The 25,415-nt window shown below is 35.0% G+C and overlaps 1 protein-coding gene across 1 annotated transcript in view; it reads right to left on the bottom strand.

The window, feature by feature from the left end:
• The window catches only part of SNTB1 (syntrophin beta 1), a 316,488-nt gene that overhangs the window by 33,705 nt on the left and 257,368 nt on the right, over nucleotides 1-25,415 (bottom strand). The window contains exon 4 of the mRNA XM_074266474.1: nucleotides 10,647-10,786. Within this exon, the coding sequence (XP_074122575.1) occupies nucleotides 10,647-10,786 (140 nt within the window). The remainder of the gene's footprint in view (nucleotides 1-10,646; nucleotides 10,787-25,415) is intronic.

Raw genomic sequence — 25,415 nt, 5'->3', positions numbered from 1 at the left:
ACTGATTAGAGGAGCACAGGGAAAACTGGCATATATTGATATAATATTATTATTGTGCAGTAAACAATGAGGAAGGGCAGCCAGGTGGCTAAGTATATAGAGCACTGGACTTGGAGTCAGAAAGATTTATCTTCCTGAGTTCAAATCTGGTCTCAGACATTTACTTGCTGTAGAAACCTGGGCTTATCACTTAACTCTGTTTGCCTCAGTTTCCTCATCTATAAAATGAGCAGGAGAAGGAAAGACAATTTCAGTATCTCTTACAAGAAAATCTCTGAGAGGAATCACAAACGGTCAATCATGACTGAAATATAACTGAACAACAACAAAAATGCTGAAGACAACTGAAAAATGACTGGACAACAAGAAAGAAATGATAAAAATGAGGAATTCAGAACCGAGGCAGAGTGATATAAACAGAAGCAGGAGAACAATATAACAACTAAAGTAATATAAATGAAAAGAATACCTAAATGGAAGGTAAACTCTGAGAATTATTTTGTATCAGAGAGGAGGTAAATTTGTTGATTATATGTGTAGTTTTATCTCCAAGGCTATCCCAGTGCCTCCACATGCTTAGTTTTAATAAATGTTAAACTGATTGGTTGGTTGTTTCTCCCATGAAAGTGTATTCTTTGGGAATAGGAATTGTTTGTACTTGTATCTCTAGCACCTAGCAAAATGCCTGGCACATAAAGAGTATGCTTCATACTTGTCTATTGATTAATTTTACTTAAACAGTTTGAAACTAGGAAATCCAGTACATCAACATTTTATAACAATTCTAGTTATTAAGTTACTATTTTTAATACTGAACTGAAACATGTTAATCATCACATCTATGAACTCCATGACTTGAACTTGAACACAAATGATAATACAAACACTTTTTCTTTAGCTATCTTTGACTCTGCTTCCCTCAAGGATATGTATTCTATCCTTTCATTTTAAGATTCCTGTTTTCCTTGATAGAGAAGATACAAGCAAAATGAACACTGAAGAAAAAAGTCAGGAGGATTCTGATAAGTTTTTTAACCATTTAGTCCATATCCTCATCTGTAAAATCTAGACAATCATACTAGAGTGATCATCTCAAACTGTTGTTGGCAAGCTCAAATTAGAAAATATAGGGAAAGATCTTTGCAAACCAAGAGTGTCAGATAAAATATTATATAAATATAGTATCTATTATTATTCTATCACTAGTGTTATATCTTCTTCTTTTAGCTCAGGGTCTAATCTTCCTGTTCTTTTAGTTGCCTCAAAAAAAATCCCAAAACAACTTTTTTTTTTTTTTTTTTTTGCTATTTTTTTTTTTTATTATAGCTTTATATTTACAAGATGCATGCATGGGTAATTTTTCAGCATTGACAATTGCAAAACCTTTTGTTCCAATTTTTCCCCTCCTCCCCACCCCCTCCCCCAGATGGCAGGTAGACCAATACATGTTAAATATGTTAAAGTATATGCGAAACAACTTATTTTTTGGCTGTCTTTAATATTACACCTTATAGACTGAAGACCTTCCTGTTACATACTTGGTTACATACTTCTGGATTCACATTTTATATATAATTCTTTTAAAAAAGAAAAGTCTTTAGAGAGTTCCTTATGAAGCAACATAAATTTTTCATCTTTTTCTTTCCCATCAAGGTGATTTTCTGTTACATCATTAAAATAGGATAACTTGCTAACCCTCTTGAACCATCTTTCCTTTTAGAATCTCTATAAATAGAATTTTACCTATCTTTTCTCTGAAAATTTTTTTTTGTTTTTTTTTTTAATTTAGAATTTTTTTCCCACAGTATATATGAGTAATTTTTAAAAATAATATTATCCCTTGTATTCATTTTTCCAAATTATCCCCCCCTCTCTCCACTCCCTCCCCCCGATGACAGGCAATCCTATACATTTTACATGTGTTACAATAAAACCTAGATACAATATATGTGTGTAAATACCATTTTCTTGTTGCACATTAAGTATTAGCTTCCGAAGGTATAAGTAACCTGGGTAGATAGACAGTAGTGCTAACAATTTACATTCACTTCCCAGTGTTCCTTCTCTGGGTGTAGTTATTTCTGTCCATCATTGATCAACTGGAAGTGTTTTCTCTGAAAATTTTGATTACTATTTTCTTAAAGCTTAAAGCTTAAAAATGTGATTAAGTTCAATGTTACACTTCTTCAGATGATGAATTATAAGATAGGCTTCCTATGATTATACTAAGGAAAACCTTAAAGTACATCATATTTGTGAACTATTATTTGTTATTTTTGTAAAAAGATTAGATTTTTTTGGTATAATTCCAAAGATTAGGATTAAGAACAATGGATAGAGACCTCTTGTCCTCTTTTAATTCTACTTCTATAATCTAATTAATTGAGGAAGTTTGTTATTTGTTGTTATTGTTCATCTTTCATCCTTCAATCTCCAAGAGGACCTATGACATCATGAGATTCATGTCTTGATTTGTGAGTCAATTGGATTTAAGTGGGGCAGAGCTTCATCAGCTTCACTCTCTCCTCCAGAGTTATTGTAGTCCAATAGCAAGATAAGAGTCAAGATGACTGACAATGCCCCAACATAACATAAATGAATTCAGAACTAATTAAGAGTAACTGTTGACTACTCATTCCTAAACAAACACTAGAGGGCATAAAAATAAATGGAGCTTACTTTAAAATGATAAGTAATATTTATCTATAACCATTAGCAAGTATTATCTATAATGGAGATAAACTAGAAGACTTTCCAGTACAATCAGGATTGAAACAAAGATACCCATTATCACCTCAATTATTTAATATTGTACTAAATATTTTAGTAATGGCAATAAGAAAAGAAAAACAAATATAAAGAATTACAATAGGCAATGAGGAAACAAAATTATCACTATTTTGCAAATGATATGATTTATACCTAGGAAATCTTAAAGAAACAGCTAAAAAAACTAGTTGAAATTACAAACTGCAAAATAAAAAATTTACAAAAATCAACATTTCTATATATTACTAACAAAGCCTAGCAGCAACGGATAAAAAGAAAAATCCCATTTAAAATGGCTGTAGACAATGTAAAATACTTGGGAGTTTATGTGCCAAGAGAACCCAGGAAACATGAACACAGTTATAAAACATTGCACACACAAAAAAACTTTAATATAAGGAAGAGATTAACTAATAATTTTACCTGCTCTAAAGTAGAATCAGCTACTTGAAGAAGTAAAATCAAATTAACATAAGTTAAAATAAACCTAAAATTATTTCCATCAAGTTTTAATCACCATTTTCAGAGATCTTGTAGAGAATGAATATTCTTGCTCTGATATGGGTTGAACTGGATGGCATCTAAAGACCATTCCAATTCTGAGATTCTGTGATGTCTTGAATTATCTGTCTATAATAATGTCTATATAAATTTGGCTTTTGCATGAACTGCATTGGCTTTTTTTCAAGCAAGAGCATGACTGTATCCAAATGCTTTCATAAATTCTATCTAAGTTAACTGCAGTTAGGAAGGCTCCATTCTAACATATACTTTTGGTTGCTATTTCCTGCTTTTGTGTCTTTTCTAATGTGTGTTGCACTCTGCAAAGGATGCTGGTTTTGGAGATATAAGGGTTTGGTTCATATCATAGTCCTGTCTTAAATTCTAGATCTGTCCTTTGCTATTTTATGTCCTTGGTAGCCATTAAAATCTTGGAATCTTTCCTCCTCTGTAAAAATGAAAGATTTGGACAAGATGTCAACAAAGCCCCTTCCAGCTCTAGATCTATGAACCTATGATAATTTTCTCTGTTTGCCTATTGAGTCCTGCCCAGGTCATTTGCATCCTGCCCTAGATTCATTCATTCCTAATATTTCAATTATTCTACTAAAGGTCCTGGTAGGATAAGAAAGAAAGCATATGATTTGGGTCTAAGTAACAGATTGGAAAGCAAAGAATTATGAATATTAGTTACAACCAAGCAAATTGAAACAATTTGTTTAATGCATCCCCTTATCTATGGATTAGCAATGCAAAGCTATCTTATGAGGCTGTTGTATGGATATTTAATTCAATACTTCATGCATCTGTTATTTCCAGGGCACTTCCTCCATGGATACAGATTACAATTCTTGTTGCCATGGCCAAAAAATTCATTATCCACTGACCAATCTTATGGTGATGAGCTAGCTGCTCTGCCCTTTCAAGAATGTTGTAAGGACAACTAGAGAGAAATGATTATCATGCACTTACAAAAATAAGTACTATTGAAATGCTAACAAGAATGTGATCTTGCTCATCATTGTAAACCTGGCAGAGGTTAGTTATCTCCTTAGTAATACCATCATCATCATCACAGAGGATTTATGGAGGGATCACTTACAATTCACATAATGTAATAAAGTAAATTAGATAAGTATGGTTTCTGACCCTGAGGAATCTATAATCTACAACAAATATATTAATTCATAAAAGTGATTTGCATAAAGGAAATAATATGTAGTAGAAGAGTGCCAAACAATCTTGGAGATAAAAGAACTAGGTTAAAATCTTGGGTTTTGAGATGTTCTTTTTCTTTTTTTGGAAGTGGCTGGGTTGTCAATGGATGGTATATTGGACTGGGGATCATAAAGAATTGATACTTGCTAGCTGTGTGACCCTTAGCAGGTCCCTTAACTTCAGTCTGTCTCAGTTTCTTTATCTGTAAAATGACGATAGATGTGTTAAGACTCCAATAAGGTAACATATATAAATTGTCTTGTAAATTTTAAAGTGCTAGCTCTTATTACTTAGTCTCTTTAAACCTCATTTGAAGTATGTGTATGTATGTGTATGAAGTCATCAAGACATAAGAGATAGAAAACTGGCTTCAGAATCAGGAATCTGGGATCTTGGAAAAACCACTTAACCTTCTTCAGTGCCCCCAGCCAATTCTCTTAAGATTCTTCACTCTCAAGTAGATTTTGATATGGTTAGATAATGGGATTTCCTCACTGGGAGTTCCCAATGCCAACAAAATCGCAGATCAGATTTAAATATTTGTATTATGTACCTCAGAGTTGTTCTAATAATCAAATGAGAAAATGTATTTAAAAGCATTATAGAAATAATAAAGCACCACAACCAATGTTAAGAGCATTTTTATATTTCAGTAGACCAATGATCTTGTCAAACCTACCACTTCCTCCAGCACTGTAAATTACAGTCTATCCAAAGGTTCACATTCTGTATGACACTTTTCCATGTCCTTTTGTAGAAGATATTTAATTAATTTTTGTTAATTAATAGAATCATGGATAAGTGTATCAGTCATTTATACTTTTGTGGGATTTTGAGACCAGAGAATTTAGATCTGGATTTTCAAGCTTATCCATAAAGTATAACTCCTCATTTAAAATTTTGTCTTATGAACTTTATTCTGAGCTCCACAAATAACAAATAAAATGGGCATTTCCATATACACTATAGGGATAGAAAAGAGGATTGCCTATGAAATTGAAAATCTCTATTCTATGTTGTAATAATAATAATAAAAATAATAATCAGAATTTATATAGCATTTTAAGGTTTGCAAAGTACAGATATCTCATTTAGTCCTCACAATAGCCCTGAAATAGGTGCAATTGTGATCCCCATTTCACAGATGAAGAAATCAAGGTAGACAGAGGTTAGATATCTTACCAAGGATGACAAAGATTGTTTATTATATATTCAAAAAGAAAAGCAAGCTGTATATAACAGAGATTTGCAGGGTTTGCATTTCTTTTTAAATATACAATGAATTCAATTGTGACTCCTTTTGGTCTTCTATTCTTTTCTGTATATTTACAAAAAATGCTTCAATGACCCTTTTCTCTTTCTCTCTTCTCTTAAATTAGCAACCTTATTTCCTCTTTTCCTGTTTACTGCATCTTTTTTCCTCCCCCCCCCCCAATAACAACAACAATAAAAACAAAAGTAGAGAAACATATGAAAGAAGAATGCATTCATTGACTATGATGGGAAATGTATATTTTATTCTACATCTTTAGTGCATCATCTCTCTGGCAGAAATTGGATAGCATATTTACCTGTTGGTGTGTTGGATAGTGAGTGGTTATTACACTAATCTTTCAAAGTTGGTTTTTTTCTTTATAATCTAATTCTTTCATCTTAAAGATGAATGAAATGACTTATTGAGAAGGTAACTTACCCAAAATCACAGTTATTTAAAAAAAGTCTCCAAAATTAAATGAAACAAGATATTCTCTTTATATATATATAGATTATAGATAGAAATATATAGATATAGTTATCATAGACAATAGTGCTTTAAATATATTGTTTAATTTAATCCCTACAATCATCCTTGGATATATGCTACATTTATTATTCCTACTTTAGAGATGAAGAAACTGAGGCTTATAGATATTGACTTGCCTAAAGTTACAAAGCTAATAGGTTTCAGAAGCAGGATTTCAACCCACATTTTTCTGACTTCAAATTTAGCTCTATATCCACAAAAAAAAAAAAAAAAAAAAAAAAAAAAAAAAGCATAGTGCTTTAAAGTTTGCAAATCTTCTGTAATTTTGCTTTCTTTCCTCTGACATTACCTCTCATTTGTCTTGTATATATATATATTGTTTGGACATAGCCATTTGTATATTGTTCCTCCCAACCCCCTTTGACTGTGAGTTCCTTGAGAGCAGGAACTATTTTTTTAAAAACTCTTTTGCCTGAATCTATATCCCCAGAGCTTACTTAACACAATGCCCAGCACATGATAGGTGCTTAAGAAAAGCTTGTTTACTTCTGATTGAAGTAAAGGATTTAAAAATAAATCCACAAAGCAGTCACAAGCTACAAAAATCCAGTGGTGAAAGCACAGAATGACTTTTTAGAGAAGCTGAAATCTTCGGCAATGAAAAAGCCTGAGTATTCAACTAAAGCAATCCTTGTTTCTCCTAATGACGTTTTTTAGAACTGAACTTGAATTACAAAAGGACCAGAAAGTTTTAACCAGAGATTTTGCCACAATCATTAGCCAGCAAAGAAAGCTGTCTGTGTGACCATACCCTCTCTAGAAGGGTTTCCAAAATCACAGCAGAAATTGGACAAGAGGTAATATAAGGGAGGCTGGGTGCTCATTTTGCTCCATAACCAACATATAACACAAGAGATCAGTTAAGAAGATGTACTCCCCTATCCGTAGGGCCTCTGGCAACTTCATTCCATCATCGTCATTTTTATAGATGAGTACAGAGAAGCACAGGGACATTAAGCACTCTGCCTGTGGTCACCCAGCATTCAAGCAGCAGGATGGATTGGTGCTCACAATCCCCGAAGTTTCTAGTCTGACAATCCTTGCCAACCTGCACCCTCAGGGGAATGACATAGGACTAAGTAGCTGGCGATAGTAAAGAACATTGGAAATGCTCTGGCCTTGTATTATGCCAAGCAAATAGCAGGATAGTAATTGTGGGGCTCATTTGATTGCCTTTCATATGACTAATATAGATGTATGATAACAAGCAGCAATTTCACACTTAAGTGGCTGGGCCAGGTGATTATGTCCAGAGCAATGGAATGTTTTGCTGGGGTGATTCCTTCATGTTTATATATTAGATACTGAATCTTTTTATGTTTCATCATCTTTACTATATTATACTATAATAGACATGCACTGGAGAGCTTCACATTTTCCATTTGGGCATCAGATCAAGGTACTAAGTTTTTGGTTTCTTTTATTGTATCACAAGAAACAATATGGCTTCTTGTGAGCCCTAATAAGCTCTCCAAATTTTGACTTTGGTTTTTTATTCTCCACAGATATCAAGAGTCTAAAAGTAATTAATCAATTAGCACACTTCTAGATGGTGTTCTGTGTTTACAAAAACAAAACAAAAATAGTTGCTTTCTTTACTGAGCTTAAATTCTATTGAAAGAGGAATATACATGTATAACAAATTAGGCTTTTGAGCCAAATCTACTCTATGAGCTAAGAAGTTTTTTTAAACAATATTATATAAAGTTTTATTGTATTTAATTGTTATTGCATTGTATTTAGTCTTAATAGTTTGCAGACCTCTAATATATGAGATATATGTGATACAGCTCTGAGATAAGTTTTTGAATGAAAAGGCATTAGCCGGTAAGGGGTGAGGGAGGATCAAGAAAGGTCTTCATGTAGATATGGCACTTAAGTTGAACTTTGAAAGAAAGCAGGAATTCTAAAAGGTAAAGAGTGAGGAAGGAAAGGATTCTAGGACAAGGCCCAAAGATGTGAATTAGAGAGTCATAGGAGCTAGAAGGGTAGTGTGATTGGACTAAGGAATGCATAGATGAGATCAATGTTTAAAAAGGCTTGGTTTTACTACACACCTCTCAGATTGGCTAAGATGACAGGAACAAATAATGATGAATGTTGGAGGGGCTGTGGGAAAACTGGGACACTGATGCTTTGTTGGTGGAGTTGTGAAAGAATCCAACCATTCTGGAGGGCAATCTGGAATTATGCCCCAAAAGTTATCAAACTGTGCACACCCTTTGATCCAGCATTGCTGATATTGGGCTTATATCCCAAAGAAATACTAAGGAAGGGAAAGGGACCTGTATGTGCCAAAATGTTTGTGGCAGCTCTTTTTGTAGTGGCTAGAAATTGGAAAATAAATGGATGTCCATCAATTGGAGAATGGTTGGGTAAATTATGGTATATGAATGTTATAGAATATTATTGCTCTGTAAGAAATGACCAGCAGGAGAAATACAGAGAGGCTTGGAGAGACTTACATCAACTGATACTGAGTGAAATGAGCAGAACCAGAAGATCGCTGTACACTTCAATGTTGTATGAAAATGTATTCTGATGGAAGTGGATACCTTCAATATAAAGAAGATCCAACTCACTTCCAGTTGATCAATGATGGACAGAAACAACTACACCCAGAGAAGGAACACTGGGAAGTAACTGTAAACTGTTAGCACTACTGTCTATCTACCCAGGTTACTTACACCTTTGGAATCCAATACTTAACGTGCAACAAGAAAATTGGATTTACACACATATATTGTATCTAGGCTATACTGTAACACATATAAAATGTATGGGATTGCCTGTCATCTAGGAAGGGAGTAGAGGGAAGGAGGGGAAAATTTGGAAAAATGAATACAAGGGGATAATGTCATAAGAAAAATTACTCATGCATATATACTGTCAAAAAAAATTTTGTAATTATAAAATTAATTTAAAAAAAGGGTTGGTTTTGTTTCTAAGTGTAATGGGGAGTCATAGAAATTTAATGAGCAGAGGAATGACATAGAACTACATTTCAGTAATATCACTTTGAGAGAATAGGGATTTGAGGCAAGGAGACCACTTAAGGGCCTATTGTAATAATCCAGGCCACTATGTGAGTAAAGAGAAGGGGAAAAATTTAGATGATTCTTTTTGACATCAAGTTGGAATCTGAACCTTTTGCCCCTACTTCTGTTCTTGATTTTTAAAAAAAATTGGGGGGAGGGATGGCAAGGCAATCAAAATTAGGTGATTTCCCCAGGGTTACATAGTTCTATTTGCTCCACTACCTAGCTGCCCCCAATTCTGATCTTGAAAACCCCACAGCACAAAGCTAAACATTCTTCCATGTTCTAACTTTTCATGTAGTGGAATGTAATCATTATAGCCTTTCTTGCTATCCAATTTTTTCTTGTCCAAGCTAAACACCCCCAGTTTCTTCCCTGATCCTCACGTGATATAGTCTTAAGCTTTCCCATGATCTTGGCCACCTCTTCTAGATATTCTCTGGCCCTTTTCTAAATGAATTAAAAACACATCAGAATCATAGCATTATAGAATTAGAGATAAAAAGTCCTTCAAGTCTAACTCATTTGATAGATTTTAAAAATGGAGGTATTGATTGATGAAATAACATCCAAGAATGCTTAAGTTTTAAATAGGACAAATGACATTTGAACACAGATCCTTGGATTCAAAACCCGGTGTTCTTTCTACTGTATCATAGATTTAGGGCCAGAAGGGACACAGTCTAACATTCTTATTTTTAAGCGGAAATTCTGTGGAGCAAAGAAATGGGATGATCTGCCCAGGGGTCGCCCACATAATAAACAGCAGGACTCAGATTTAAACCGAATCTAGGCTTCATTCCATTTTACCTTAAAGGACTTAGAATTGCATGCTGGCTCTGCTCCTTACTCCCCTATGTGATTTTTGGGCAAGTAACTTCCAAACCAATTGAACATGTATTTAATTCAATTTCATCTACAAAGGGGGCTCTTTTTTTTCTTTTCTTTTCTTTTCTCTTTCTTTCTTCTTCTTTCTTTCTTTCTTTCTTTCTTTCTTTCTTTCTTTCTTTCTTTCTTTCTTTCTTTCTTTCTTTCTTTCTTTCTTTCTTTTCTGTTCTTTTCTTTTCTTTTCTTTTCTTTTCTTTTCTTTTCTTTTCTTTTCTTTTCTTTTCTTTTCTTTCTTTCTTTTCTGAATAAAGAAATCTGATAAATGATTAGATTGAAGAACATACAGACCCAGAATGAGAGGTAGGCATGGAACGTGGGTCTTGGTCCAAAAGAGATTGCCAAGAGGCAGATTAATAGTTCTGTCAGTGGGAAACTCTAAATTGCATCAGACTCCAGATGAATTTAACCGAGCACAAGCTTATAAATACCTGGTAGCTAACAGAGGGTACGTATGAACAGGGCTGAACCAGGCTTCCTTTATCCGTGGCATGCTGTCATAGATTAAGAGGTCCTTCTCAGTCAACATAACCAAGGCTGGCTTCCAGTTCTTCTCATTTTCTCCTGGCACCTGAAATAGAACAGAGAGAGACTCTGTCAAACAAAGCCGGAGAAGGGGGTGCTTGGGAGGGAGGAGTTGGCAACCCTACAAACACAGGTCCTGATAACAGGAGAGCCTATTATTCAGGTTGAAAAAACAAAATGGTAAAAAACAGACAACAATCTTCTAGTCCTTGATCTTTTGGAGAAAAAAAAAATACACCCTCTTGAAAAACACCTGGTATGTCTGCTAAGTGATATAGGAGTCAGATTCTCATGCCAAACAAACATTTGTTGCCTTTCTTAGTTTCTTGCCTGCCACTCATTTCTGAGGCCTTTATTCCACAGTTAAAAGCATGGAGAGGGAAAAAAAAATATTCACAGCTGGTTCTCTATTATACTGCATTTGTGCTTTACAAAACAGTAAGGGTTGAAAGCTTTGGAAAGAACAAGTCACAGCCTTGAGAAATAAAGGAGAAGGAAACCTTGCTGAGTAGTTGTTACATTCTGCAGTCAGCTTCACAACAACGTCATTCTGATGCTTATTACTATTGTTGTCAGTTAGCAGCTCATCTCTGGGATTTAGATAATTATCCTCAGTCTATCTGGATGGTCTTGTTGACAATTCAGAAACATCAACATGGTAGTCATGATTTCTGTTGAGCTGTTTTTCAGTCATGTCTGACTCTTCATGATCCCTTTTGGGGTTTTCTTGACAAAGACACAGGACTTGTTTGCCATTTCCTACTCTGGCTCATTTTTACAGATAAGGAAACAATGACTTGTTAGGATCACTAAACTAGTAGGTGACTGAGGCTGGAATAGGTAGGCAAATTACTTAATCCTGTTTGTTTCAGTTTCCTCATCTGTAAAATGGGCTAGAGAAGGAAACAGCAAACTGCTCCAGGATCTTTGCCAAGAAAACTCTAAATGGTGTCACAAAGTTAGAGTTGACTGAAAACAACTGAACAATAACAACAGTTTGAATGAAAAGGGTGGTTCCCAACTTCTACGATAAAAATTCTACAATAAAAAACTGGAAGATTTAGATGAACTGATATAAATTAAGTGAAGTAAACAGAACCAAGAAAATAATATATACAGTAACTACAATAATGTAAATGAAAATCAAAACAATTGAAATGTAATAGTGTGATATTATCCTAACCAAAACTGAATCCAAAGAAGAGATACAAAGAGGCACCACTTGTTCCTTCTTTGCAGAGGTGGGGAACTATGGCTGTATATATTGGATATAATGTCATACTTTAAAAGAATATTTATTAGTTTTGCTATACTTCTTTGTTTCTCCTTTTTTTTCTTTATTATAAGATAGTTTTCTCATAGTGAGAGATACATTGAGAAATGAAGATGATCTAAAAACTAAAACTATCAAATTTTTATTTTTTATTTTAAGAAAAGTAATCTTCTTATTCTTAAACTTTCCAAGGAATCATGGTCTGGATCTTGCCTTGTAGCATGTTCACTGTTTATGTGACACATTATTTCTACTCTTAGCCTCTCCTCTCTATCTCCCACCTTAAGTAAGATTATAAATACTCAAAGATGGGTACTGTCATTTTTTGTGACTAATACCTAGGATGATGTGTCTGGCAAATAATACAGTAGGGGCATAATAGACATATATTGAATTTTAGAGTATACCATAGCTTCAGATAGTCTACTCTATCTCTGTACTTGTGAAGATGAAAACAAACCAGTGTAGAAAAATGATGACCTGTCCAAGGTCAAAAGCTAGTCAGTTAGCAGAATTATAAATAGAACCTAAATATTCTATCTTGTTATATAAACAATCCAAGGGCAGTTAAGTGGTATAGTGAATGGAGTACTGGGCTGGAAATCAGAAAGACATTTTGAGTTCATATCTGATCTCAGAAATTTACTAGCTGTGTGATCCTGGGCAACTCATTTACCCCTGTTTGCCTCAGTTTCCTCATCTGTAAAATGAGTTGGAAAGGAAATGGCAAACATCTTTACCAAGAAAACTCCAAATGAGGTCACAAAGAATCACACATGACTGACAAAGACTGCTTAGTTTTCCATCACAACACCTGCAAACTCATTAACAAAGGCAGTAAGAAGGCCAGAGAAGTTCAGAATCCACAGAGGTTTTATAGAGTTTTTAGGTATAAAGTGCATTGGAGGGTAATAGAATTCTCTTTCAATCTCTATAGTAAACTTAACCAATTGCTTATCCAGTCAGTCAAAAAGTATATGAAGACAGAGCACAATTTTTTCAACTCATAAACCTAAGCATGACCTATAATTTTTGACTTCCAAATATCCCCACAATATCATTTAGCCTCTATTTGCCTCAATTTCCTTAACTGTAAAATGAGGGTAGTAATTGTATCTATCTCCTAGAGTTGTTGTGGTAATAAAATGAAATAATATTTGCAGAGTTCTCAGCATATTACCTAGCGTCTGGGGCTAAGTAGGGGCTAAGTAAATGCTTATTCTTTCTCTCTACTTCTTTTTTCCTCCTCTCTTGTTCCTTCCCTCCTCTCCTTTTCTCTTCTATTCCTTTAGTCCTCTCCTCTCCTCCCCCTTTCCTTTCTCATCTCTTATTCCCCTTCTTCTCCTCCTCTCCTTTCTTTTCTTTCTCTCCTTTCACCTACTTCTCCTTTTTCCTCCTCTCCTTTCTTTTCCTTCCCTCTAAATATGATAAATGGTATATTAGGCATTAGAGGGCAATACAAAACAATCTCTGACCACAAGGAACTTTCAGTCTACTGAGGGCATACAAAAAGAACATAGATAAATAAATAAAAAGAGATAAAATGTAATTTAAAGAAGAAGAGATAATTAGTAAATGGAGAATCAGGAATCACCTCATGAAGGAAGAAGAACTTTGATCATGCTCTGTAGGAAGCTAGGAATACTAAGAGGCAGAAGTGGGGAAGAAGTTGTTTCTAAGCATAAAGCACCATCTTAAAAATAGTCTTAATTTTTTACTAATTAAAGCTTAAACTGGGAAATTATAATAGTGAAATGGGAAAAAAGGACTCTAGGTGACACAGTGGATGGAACATTGATTTGAAATGAAGTCAGGAAGATCTGAATTCAAATTCTGCCTCAGACACTTACTAGCTTCTGATCCCAGGCAAGTCATTTAGTCTTTCTGTGCCTCTGTTGCCTCACTGGTAAAATGATGGACTCAATGACTTCTTAGTCTTCCTGTTCATTTTTTCCCCACTGCACACACTTCAAAACTTGCCAGAATACAAAATTTTCAGGACCCTGAAACATTTATTGATTAGAGCAATCCATATGTAGTAGGAGGAATATCAGCCAGAATCCTCTGCCATGTGGATTGGGCTGTTGGTTTTTCCTAAAAGTTTTTGAAACCATTCTCAAAACTTAATTAATCCAGGTAATTAAAGGCTCAGTTCACTGACATCACTTCTTGGTTGCCCAAATACAAAAGGTCATCAGGCACCACAATCTCCTTGATACTTGACTGGGAGACATGGACAGTTCTGAAGCGGCAGAAGAGCTATGCTCAGCTGAATCAATGTGTAGTATCCTTGATGGATATCTTTATGGACCATCTTTCCCCTGGAATTGCTAAGTAAATCACTTTTTATTAACTGTTGAATGACTATCTCATTTTGTTCCAATATTGGATCCAAATGAGCAAGGGGCTGACCTGAGTCAGTCTCAGGCTACACTACCATTCAATGTGTTGTATTACTTCAGCCATGAATATTTTCCTTCAATAATGTTTCTGTGTTCAAGTCGCATTAATGCTATATAAATAAAGGAATAAAGGTCTTGTTATCATGATGATGTTTGACTATCCAAGGAGAATAATATTATCATGTAGGAAAATTTGAAACACCTTGTACCACTCTGGATTCAAATAGCAACTTATTCAAAAGTAATATTCTTCAGGAGCAAGTGCTGTGCTTTTGTTCTGGTGACAACATTTATTTCAAAGCCCCTGTTTCTTGACACCTAAGATATCCCACTTTTAATTCAACCGTCATGAAGATGTGTTATCTCTGTTTTAATAAAATGTGATGAACAAAACAGATGTGACTTCCATCTCAATTCCAACATCCTGTCACTAGATGCTTCTTGAACAGGACATTTTTCAACAATTACTCATGCCTCTACTTTAATGAAAAAAGAAAAAAAATGAGAAAGCAATAATACTGTGAAGAACAGTTGATCCAGAAATTATTCTGATACATGTTCTCAAGAGAAGGTAATAATTTATTTCCACCTGGCTTTCCTGGAAAGGCCTGCTACCCAATCAATAAAACAGGTAGGGAACATTTATCCGAAAGGCATATTTAAACTAGAGACTGGCAAGTTTTCTTCCATCACTAATGGGAATGGAATAAAAAGAAAGGACTGGAGGTGGTTTGCAATGCAGAAGGAAGGATTTCAAACATACTAGAGAATTTCCTCCCTGTTAAGTAGTAGATTTTATAGATCATAGCAATCTTCAAATTTTCCCGTCATCTGAGAGAGCACTTAAGTCATAATGGAGGAATGTGTTTAATGAATGACAATTCATTGCTTTTCTTTGAATATTTTTATGACACAGTTCATTAATTTTTAAGGAAACCTATTCTTTTGGATAACTGTATTTTGCTTTGCTTTGACTTTAAAAAAAAGCTCTAGTGCCCTCCTATTTCTTATAGGATAATACAAACTCCTTTGTTTATCTTTTAAAACTCTTCATAATCTGGTGCCAACCTATCTTTCTAGGCTTATTACATACTTTATTGTCTAGCTGTAGGCTCCAGAAATAGCCCTATTGCTTGTCTAGACTTGGCTTATTAGTTAAATGGGATTGGTTGAACACTGAGGCCCCCATAGTTCTCAATACAAGATACAAATAATGCTTAAAGGTAGGTTGGAACTACTCTGGGAAGTGGTACTTACATGTAACAGTAAGTGCTTTGGATTTTTTTAGGATAGACAAGAGGAAAGACCACTAAGAGGTTCCAAGAAGGGGATCTGTATCTTAAGAAGATTTGTTGGCTACATGGAAGACAGATTGGGGAAGAAAAAGACTGAGGGTAGGGAGGATAATTAGGTTTTTAGAGCAGTTTAATAAGAAGGTTTCAGGATCTGAAAAAAAGACTTGATTGGTGGACAAAGTGGTAGGCAAAAGAATAAATGATAATGGGATTTTTAACAAGTGTGATTATTTTTTAAATGTTAAAAGCAAAAATAAATTAGGATTTATTACTCTAAAAAGGGATACAATAGTTTCCCAAATTAGCAAAAATCCAGAAAACAAGACCTCAGCTGAAAATATAAAACATCATTTTATACTGATAATTATTAGCATAACAGTTTGTTTCAAACCATGGGGAACAGGACAAAAAAATTAGGCAGAGGAAGCAACCAGTGTGTTGAAAATACCCTACAGTATCTATGGAACTGAAGATTGTGGACATTTTGAGAACATATTATGACATACTAGTATAAGCAGCCAATCTTTATCAACAAGCATTTATTATGTGCCTACTATGTGCCAGGTACCCTGCTAGGTTGATACAAATACAAGAAAAAAAAGTGCAAGGAACTCACATGCTAATATAACATATATCCAATGCTTAGCACAGTGCTTGTCACATAAGTACTTAATAAATACTAATCTGGTTTCATTATTTGAGGCCCAAATTGGACCTAGTACTCAATGAATGACTTCTTCTTTCCATATGCTATGAAAAAATTGATTGGTTTAATTAGTTAACTAGTTTTTGTGACTCTGGAAAGCTTGTTACTTAACAATCATAATTTGGGAGCTTGAAAAGGCCTACATCAACCTTTTCATTATTTTAAGTGATGAGATAAGTGAATGACTTTCCCATGTCATACAACCAGTTGGTTTCAGAATCTTTTTCACACCTTTCAACAAATATTTATTAAACTGCAGGATAATTCAGTGGTTTGCTTTAACTCTTAGGAATTTGACCTGTGCAGGGTTCCACCCTGCAAAGAAAGTATAGCCAAGCACTGTGTACATTGTCAAGTTTTCTTAATATATTGATTAGTTTTTTTGAAGAGGTAAGAAGTGAGACTTGCATTTTTCAGACATGGCCAATATGTGAATTTGATTTATTAGACTATACTTAATAGTTATAGGAAGGGTTTTTTTTGGGGGGGGTGGGTGTAGGGTGTCAAATATGTGGGTAATGATATTAATACTGTATCATTCAAAAGTTTAAGAAAAGAAAGAAAAGAAAATCAATCAAACAATTCTTAAAATGTACAGAAGGGAATCGGGGAATGAGACAGTGATATAGACAAGCAGAGCGTTTGGTACTATTATGTAAAATATAAACATTTAAGATAAAATTATGTTAGCAAAAGTTTAGTTGCTTATAAAATACAAATTTTATTTTATATATTAAAATGCTTATATTTGGAGGTGCTTATTAAGTTCATAATATTTTATAAAAAGATAATAGTTTGATAGATTGAGAGTTGGAAGGGGTTTCACATATCATCTAGTTCACTCTCTTTGTTTTATAGATAAGGCAACTGAGGTCCAGGGAAATTAAGGGACTTGCCTGATGTCACATGTAAGTATCAGAGGTAGGACTTAAATCTCAGTCCCTAGAATCTGGAGTCAGAAAAGTGGCACCTTTACTTGTTCCCTATAAAACCAAAAAGTCACAAATACAGGAAAGAGCACTGCAGGCATGACAGGAATAATGCATAATCGACCCAGGAGAGATCAGAATGTGATTAAGGAACAATAAGTGATTCTATTTGGCAGCAAATAGGATGTAGAAAAGGGAAGTCAAGTGATATATGTCTGGAAAGGTAGGTAAGTAGGCCTTGAATGCCACACTAATAAGTTTATGTTTATTTCCTAGATGAAAGTTTTTGATCTTGGAGTGATGAGATCAGACCCATGCATTATAAAGAGCTTGCTTTAGCAATGGTATGGATGAATTAGAGAGGGGAGATATGGTAGTCAAGATGACTGATTAAGAAACTATGACATGAGACGAGAGTACATGCAAAAATATTATAGCAGGTTTTTTTTTTTGTGGTAGCAGAGGATTGGAAATTTAGTGAATGCCTATCAATTGGAGAATGGTTGAACAAGTTGTGGTATATGAATATAATAGAATAGTTTGTGCTATAAGCAATGATGTATAGACAGATTTCAGGGAAAAAAGCCCTGCAAAGATGTGTATGAACTAAAGTTGAGTGAAATGAGCAAAACTAGGAGAACAATGTACACAGTAACAGACATACTGTGTGATGATCAATTATGATACACTTAGCTCTTCTCAACAGCACATAGAAGACAATTCCAAAAGACTCATGATGAAAAATGCTCTCCACACCCAGAAGAAAAAGAATGGAATCTGAATGCCGATTGAAGCACATTATTTCCATTTTTTCTGGTTTTTTTCTTTCTCATAGTTTCCCCCTTTTAGTTGTTTCTTTTCTTTTTTACAACATGACGAATGTGGAAATATGATTAAAATAATTAAATATGTAGGTTTGCTGTCTTGGGGAGGGGGGAATGAAAGGAAGGGAGAAAAAAAATTAGAACTCAAAATCTTAAAAAGTGTATGTTGAAAACTATCTTTACAAGTAATCGAAAAAATAAAATATAAAATAAGAAGGGCCTGAAACATGGGGTAGAAGTATATGTAAAAATGAAAGAGGCAGATGGGAGAGAGATCCCTGAAGAAGAATCAATAAGATTTAGCAACAGATTAGATGTTACAGGGTAGAAATAGGGAAGGACCATAAATAATGCTGAAAATTTGAACCTGGATAACTGGGAGGATGATGGTGATTCTTAGATTTAGAAATAGGTAAGAAAGAAGAAAAAAAATGAGGAGTTAAGTTTTGGGCATAGGATCATAGATTTAGAGGTAGAAAGAATTTTAGAGATAATCTAAATTCAACTTCCTCATTTTTGGAGCTCAGGAAACTAGAGAGATTAAATAACTCTTCCATGCTCATACATGGAGGAAACAATGGATCTAGGATTCAAACCCAGGTTTTCTGAGTATAAATTGAGCACTCTTTTCATTGTGCCATTCTAGTTCTAGTCTTGTGTTGGAGGTTGGCAAGGGCTCATGTAGGTCAAGGTCTGGAGTAAGTAGACAGTAATATGAGGTGAAAAGCCAGTACTGGAGAGAGACTTTTGAAAAAAGCAACTTGCAAAAATCTAATAATTGAATCCACAATGTGAGTGGAAACAGCCAAGGATGAGAGTATAGGCACAGGAGAGAAGAGGATCAAGAAGAGGGCTCTCATGGACACCACATGCGGAGGCAGTATGAACTGATAGAGTGAAGTGAACAAAACTAGGATAACACTTAATATAATGGCCACATTGTAAAACCAAACAATTTTGAAAGACTTAAGAATTCTGATCGATGCAATGATCAACCAGGATTCCAGAAGACTAACATAACCTGACATAGAAATGAGGAACTCATGGGTCATAATGAGACGTACATTTTTTAGACACACCCAAAGTGAGAATTTGTTTTGCTTGCTTAGGCATAATTATTACAATAATTATGTTTTTTTTTTGTTTTTGTTTTTGTTTTTTCCAGTGGTGGAGAAAGGAGAGAAAATAAATGGTCATTAATTGAAAATAATTAAATAAAATTAGTACCAGGGAAAATAATTAGAGACAATAATTATTATCTTGTCTTCTGTTCTGCTACATTTCATAGTACCATCTGTATTCTAGCACCACTCCACTTTATGTCTTTCCATATCCTCTTCTTTACCTTTCACAGCTCCAGCAGTGGGCAGGTGGGAAAGTGGAGGTGTGAAAGGGGCAACAAATGAGTGATTACCAGCATGGAAGAAAGGCAGCTTTCAAAGCAAGAAAGGTCAATCTCCACTTTCATTTCTGAGGTAGCTGTTATCACTTCTATTTTAATCAAAGCATTTCAGCAGAGGTTGCTAGGAATTTAGAATAAAGGACAAGGTATCTGTGTAATAATAATTAGCACTTATCATCTTCAAAATGCTTTATAAACATTAGCTAATTAATCCTCCAACACCCCCGGAGGCAGATAACCATCACCTTCCACTTTACAGACAAGAAAAAAAAGAAACCAAGAGATTAATTGACTCAGTCAAAGACAGAGGGGGCCCCGTAAGAATGCGCAGAGACTGTGAGAAAACCCTGCTTCTTTTCCTTGAACTGGACCCCCACAACAGTCAGGACCAGGAAACGGAAGTGGAATGGTTGGAGAAATATTTTTTAGAATAGGAATTTAAAGGATTTACTTAGTTCATGGGACTCCCAAAAGAGTACTGCTAGAGGAACCAGAAAGAAAAAAAAAGACAGAAAATGAAAAATAGCATCTTTTAATCTGTATTCAATCAATATCAATTCTTTCTCTGAAGGCAGATAATATGCTTCATCATGAGTCCTTTGGGATTGTCTTGGATCATTGTATTGCTGAGAATAGCTAAGTCATTCACAGTTCTTCATCAAACAATATTGCTCTTGCTATGTACAATGTTCTCCTGATCCTGTTCACTTCACTATGCATCAGTTCACGTAATCTTTCCAGGTAATAATAAGGGCAAGGACAGACCCCTGAAGCATAACCTTTTCAACTTCTCTACAGATTGACAGTGATCCATTAATCTTTTTTTTTTTTTTTTTTTTTTGTATTTGATTGTTCAACCATTTCTCAATTCACCTAACTATGCTATTCTCCATCCAATAACTTGTCATTCTGTACACAAATCTATTGGGAGAAAAATCGTTCAAACTGACCCAGGTGGGCAAAGTCAGTGTCAAAGCAGAGATTTAAAATCCCTTTCTTGATTCCAAATCTAGTGTTCTTCCCATTAACTAGAGGATGCCTGAGCAAATATGATACAGGAAAATGAGTATCCAATTATTCACAGGAGCCATTACAGATACAGAGAAACAGATGCTTCAAATGTCTATGCACAAACACACAGGTTATGAAGAATAAACAAAGTGAATGAGGGAGCTTATAACAGTAAGAAGAGACTTCAGATTGTGCTATGGGATATTTTCAGCTTCCAACCTTTTTTAGTAATGTCATTGAAAATAACTGATACTGATGGGGATTGAGGTCCCTTTAAGCTAGGATCTTTTGATTCACAAATCCTGGTCCCCCAGCCCCCACCAGATCTGAGCTAACTTGGGTTTTCCCAACCCCCACAGTTTCTTCCTTACCTGAAAACCCACTGAATTCTATTCAATGCTGACCCTGGCTGAAAAACCAGCCAGTTGCCTGGGACTCCACCCACCTTCACGATCACCAAGAGCCCCCATTATAAGAGGGGCTATTTTGGAGTCCACATTTTGCAGAAGTCCTAAGCAGGGCATCCTTATGTCGGTCATGCCAAGGTCTTTCTGCCCACTGGATCTAATCTGGTGCCCTTTTATCTCTACCCTCAACTTTACTAACTAAACTTTACTTCCAAATCCCTAAAATAAACCCTTTTTATCAATCTAGGTTTTTGGGCCTATAAATTCATTTACAGGGGACTCTGCACCATCACAGGGCTATCTTTGCACCGACCCAAGAGGGGTTCCCCTTCCCTAACTCTCATCAATACCTTATGGTAATATTTCTAGTCCTACTTTTTAAATACAATCATATTTGACATCTGATATCTTTGGGATAAGACCTATAGTATCATTGATATAAGTTGGGGATATTTCTCTCTTAATGCTGATTGGCACATTTTCTATAATTGGACCCTTTTGATAAACTAATAAAGCTTATGGATAAAGTTTTCTTAAAATAATGTTTGTAAATGCATAAAATAAATTAAATAGGATTATATTGACTTCCAATTATCAAAATATGTAAAAACAAACTTCAGGATAAAAGCTCCTATTTTTAAGAGTTGCCTAGGGGCAGCTACTTGGGACAGTGGAAAGAGTTACCTAGAATGTTGAAAGACTAATTAAGTGACTTGCCTCTAGCTACATCAGAGGCAGGATCTGAATCCAAGTCTTTTTGTTTTCAAGGTTGATTTCTACCTACTATGCCGTGCTTTTTCTTGCATGCTATTTAACACCATAAAACTATTTAAATTATAGTAGGGCAACAAATAATAACCTGCCCTCTTCCATTAAGCTCCTCTCTATTACATAAATGTTTCCCTAACAAGTCATAAGTTGGAAGGTACATCTTTCTGTGTGGAGTAAGATGTGGTGAAGAATTTACAGATTAAGCACATATTGATCAGAGACTGCTAGCTAACTGTAAACCAGACCTATAGGCCCCAGTCATGTGAAGTCCTAGGCTGCATTCCTTTACCCAAATAGGGATTAGGAACCTATATGAGGCCGAAGAGGCTGTAAATCACCTTGTTGGCTTCATTCCACTGATCAAATGGGGAGGTGCAGACTTGTATGATCAATCACAACACATGGAGGGTGGGATTTTGGAGGTTCTTTGTTTGAAATGTATAAAAGTTGTGAACATTTTCAAGGGAGTGGCTCTCTCCTGCTGTGAACTTGACTCACAGACCAGGATGGGGTCTTTTTCTCAAGATTCTAATAAATAATTCTGCTTTTCTATGAGTGACCTCTGAGTAGTCATTTTTGGATAGGATTTTCTATCCCTCACATTTCCACTACAGAAATGGGACAGAACTCTCTTGATTCAGAAATGTAACTTCTAATAAGTCACCTAGGCATAATACTAAGCAGGAAACATTTGAAGTTTTTCTTGTTCCAAAATGACTGATTCTGTTAGCAGAATTTTCAAAATGAAGGGCCACTGCCTCACCCTAGGATGTGGACCTGAAAAACCAACATATTTTACTGAGTATATAATCTGTAATGATTGTTAATAATTCTATTCCCAATTAGTAAATGTCCAAAGCATATGAACGATTTTCAGGTGATAAAATTAAAGTCATATTAGTCATATGAAAAAATGATCTAAATCACTCGATCAGAGAAATGAAAATGAAAACAACTCTGAGATACTACCTCATACTTTTCAAATTGACTAAGATGACATGAAAAGATAATGATAAAAAGCAGATGTGGGAAAACTGGGATACTAATGCATTGTTGGTAGAGCAGTGATATAATCCAACCATTCTGGAGAGCAGTTTGGAACTATGCGCAAAGGATTATAAAACTGTGCATACCCTTTGATCAGCAGTACCACTGTTGGGTCTGTATCTCAAGGAAATCATAAAAGAGGGAAAAGGATCCACATATGCAAAAAATGTTTGTATCAACTCTTTTTGTTGTGGCAAAGAACTGGAAAATGAGTAGATGCCCATCATTTGGGGAGTGGCTGCATAAGTTATGGTATATGAATGTATTGGAATATTATTGTTCTATAAAAAATGATGAACAAGCTGATTTTAGAAAAATCTGGATTTACATGAATTGATACTAAGCAAAACAAACAGAATCAAGAATACATTGTGCACAGCAATAGCAAGATTGTGTGATAATCAACTATAAAAGACTTGGTTCTTTTCTCAGTGGTGATCCAAGGCATTCCCAACAAAGTATGGATAGAAAACACTATTTGCATCTGGAGAGAGAACATGGAGACTGAATGTAAATTAATATATGCTATGTTCCTTTTCTTCCTTTTTTTTTTTCTTCTGATTTTTTTCTTTAGTGGTTTTTCCCTTTTGTTTTTGTTTTTCTTTTCCAATTTAATCCATAAAGAAATGTGCAGTTTTAAAAATTTTGTTAAGAGACAGGTCAATTCCAAGAGCCTCCTCAGCTGTGAATCATAACATCTGAAAGAATTGCAAGGCAGCCTGACACAGGTATTGCAGACTGGGGATGAAATAAATTGGAGGCAGAGAGAAGAGGAGAGAGGTCAGACAATGCAATGGCCTCTCAATCAGAGAGGTCAGAGAACTCAGTCTCCTTGTATCATCCTCTCACAAGAGGAGATCCATTCTGGGTTGGATCTCCAGCAACCACTATCAAGTGGCTCCCATGCATTCCAACAAAATTAAATGTACATGTTTAACTAGGAAAAAAACGATTAAAAATAATATATATGTATATATGTAAAGAATTCTATTCATATTAGTCATCATTACTGATAAATGTACATGTTATGGAGCCCTAATAATCCCCAAAGTTTTCATAGTTCTTTGGGGGAAAAAATAAAACATAGTTTTTTAAATCATTGAAATTATTCTTGGTGTTGGTCAAGAGGTACTGATTACCTCTTGTAAAGTTTGAAATTCAGCTCTGTGATTGATTGATCTGTGTGTGATCCTGGGGAAATTGATTATCCTCTCTGGGTCTCAGTTTCGTTATCTGTAAAATGAAAGAGTTGGACTGGACCACAAAATTAAGAGAATCTCAGGACCAGAAAGGGCCTCTGAGATTATCTAATCTAACCTGTATCAGGGCAGAAATCTCCTACATGATAATCCTGATCAGTGGTCATCCAATCTTTATTTGAATACTTCTGATGAGGGATAATCCAGTATTCCCAGAGGTAATGAATTTCACTTTTGGATAGCTCTAAATAGTAAATATTTCTTTATTTCAATCCTTCATTTGCCTCTCCTCAGCTTCCATCCATTGTTCTAGATCTGTCTCCTGGTGCTAACAGTTGTGGTATAATGCCAAGAATACCAGTTTCTGAGTCAGATGACCTGAATTCAAAGCCTTTCTTTGAGACTGAAGAACTATATGAACTTTGGCAAATCACCTGACATCTCTGAGCCTCAATTACCTCATCTGCACAATGAGAGGTATAGACAAGATTACTTCTGAGGTCCTTTCAAACTCCAGAAGCTAGGATCCCTTCTAAATCTAATCCCTCTTTCTCAAGTCAGCTCCTTAATTGCCCCACACCTTAGCACACACACACACTCACTCTCTCTCTCTCTCTCTCTTTCTCTCTCTCTGTCACTTTCTTAGTTAAAATAGGACAAATTCCTTCCAATCTTCATATTTCATAGTTTCCACTTTCTTCACCACTCTGGATCTACTTTGCTAAACATTTTACAGCTTGTGAACATCCTTCCAAAATGTGGAGCTTAGGACCATAGTCCTTCAGCTCAAAATCCTATGGCCACAATTAAGCTTCATACTATATGATACCAGGCCATATCATAAGAAAAGACATTTGTTTTTTGGAGCAGATCTGGTCAGACAAAATATAATCACTTTGGATGGATTTTCATTCTCAGAATCTGTTAACTTAGAAAATCTCCTGGAAACAAAGCAAATGCTTTCAGAGCTGAGCTGAACTTTCACTAACAATCGCCTTTCAACCAATTCAGTTCAACAAAATTAATCCAACCTCCTAAATAATGAGTTTTCCATTAACATCCACCTACCCAGAAAAATAGCCCAGAAAATATTTCACTAATGAATGTGCTCCCGTCCTCTTACACTGACCTCTAAAAACAAACATAGGAAAACTGAGATGAGGGAAGAAACTAGTTTTCCTTGCAATTAGGGGATCTTAACTTTTTTTATGTGTTGTGAATACTTTTGGCAATCATGTGCAGCCTATAGACCATTTCTTAGAATTCCATTTATTAAAAAAAAAAGTGTAATACACAGGATTATCAAGGGAATCAATTTTAACTGCTTTTAAAATGGTCAAAAAAGACCCCAGTTGAAGAACCTCTGTCTTAAACCACTCAAAAACTCAGTTTTGTTTTTTTTTTTTTCC

The sequence above is a fragment of the Sminthopsis crassicaudata genome, chromosome 1 (assembly GCF_048593235.1).
Source record: "Sminthopsis crassicaudata isolate SCR6 chromosome 1, ASM4859323v1, whole genome shotgun sequence".
In the NCBI taxonomy this organism is placed as follows: domain Eukaryota; kingdom Metazoa; phylum Chordata; class Mammalia; order Dasyuromorphia; family Dasyuridae; genus Sminthopsis; species Sminthopsis crassicaudata.
This window is presented reverse-complemented; position numbering and strand designations above follow the sequence as displayed.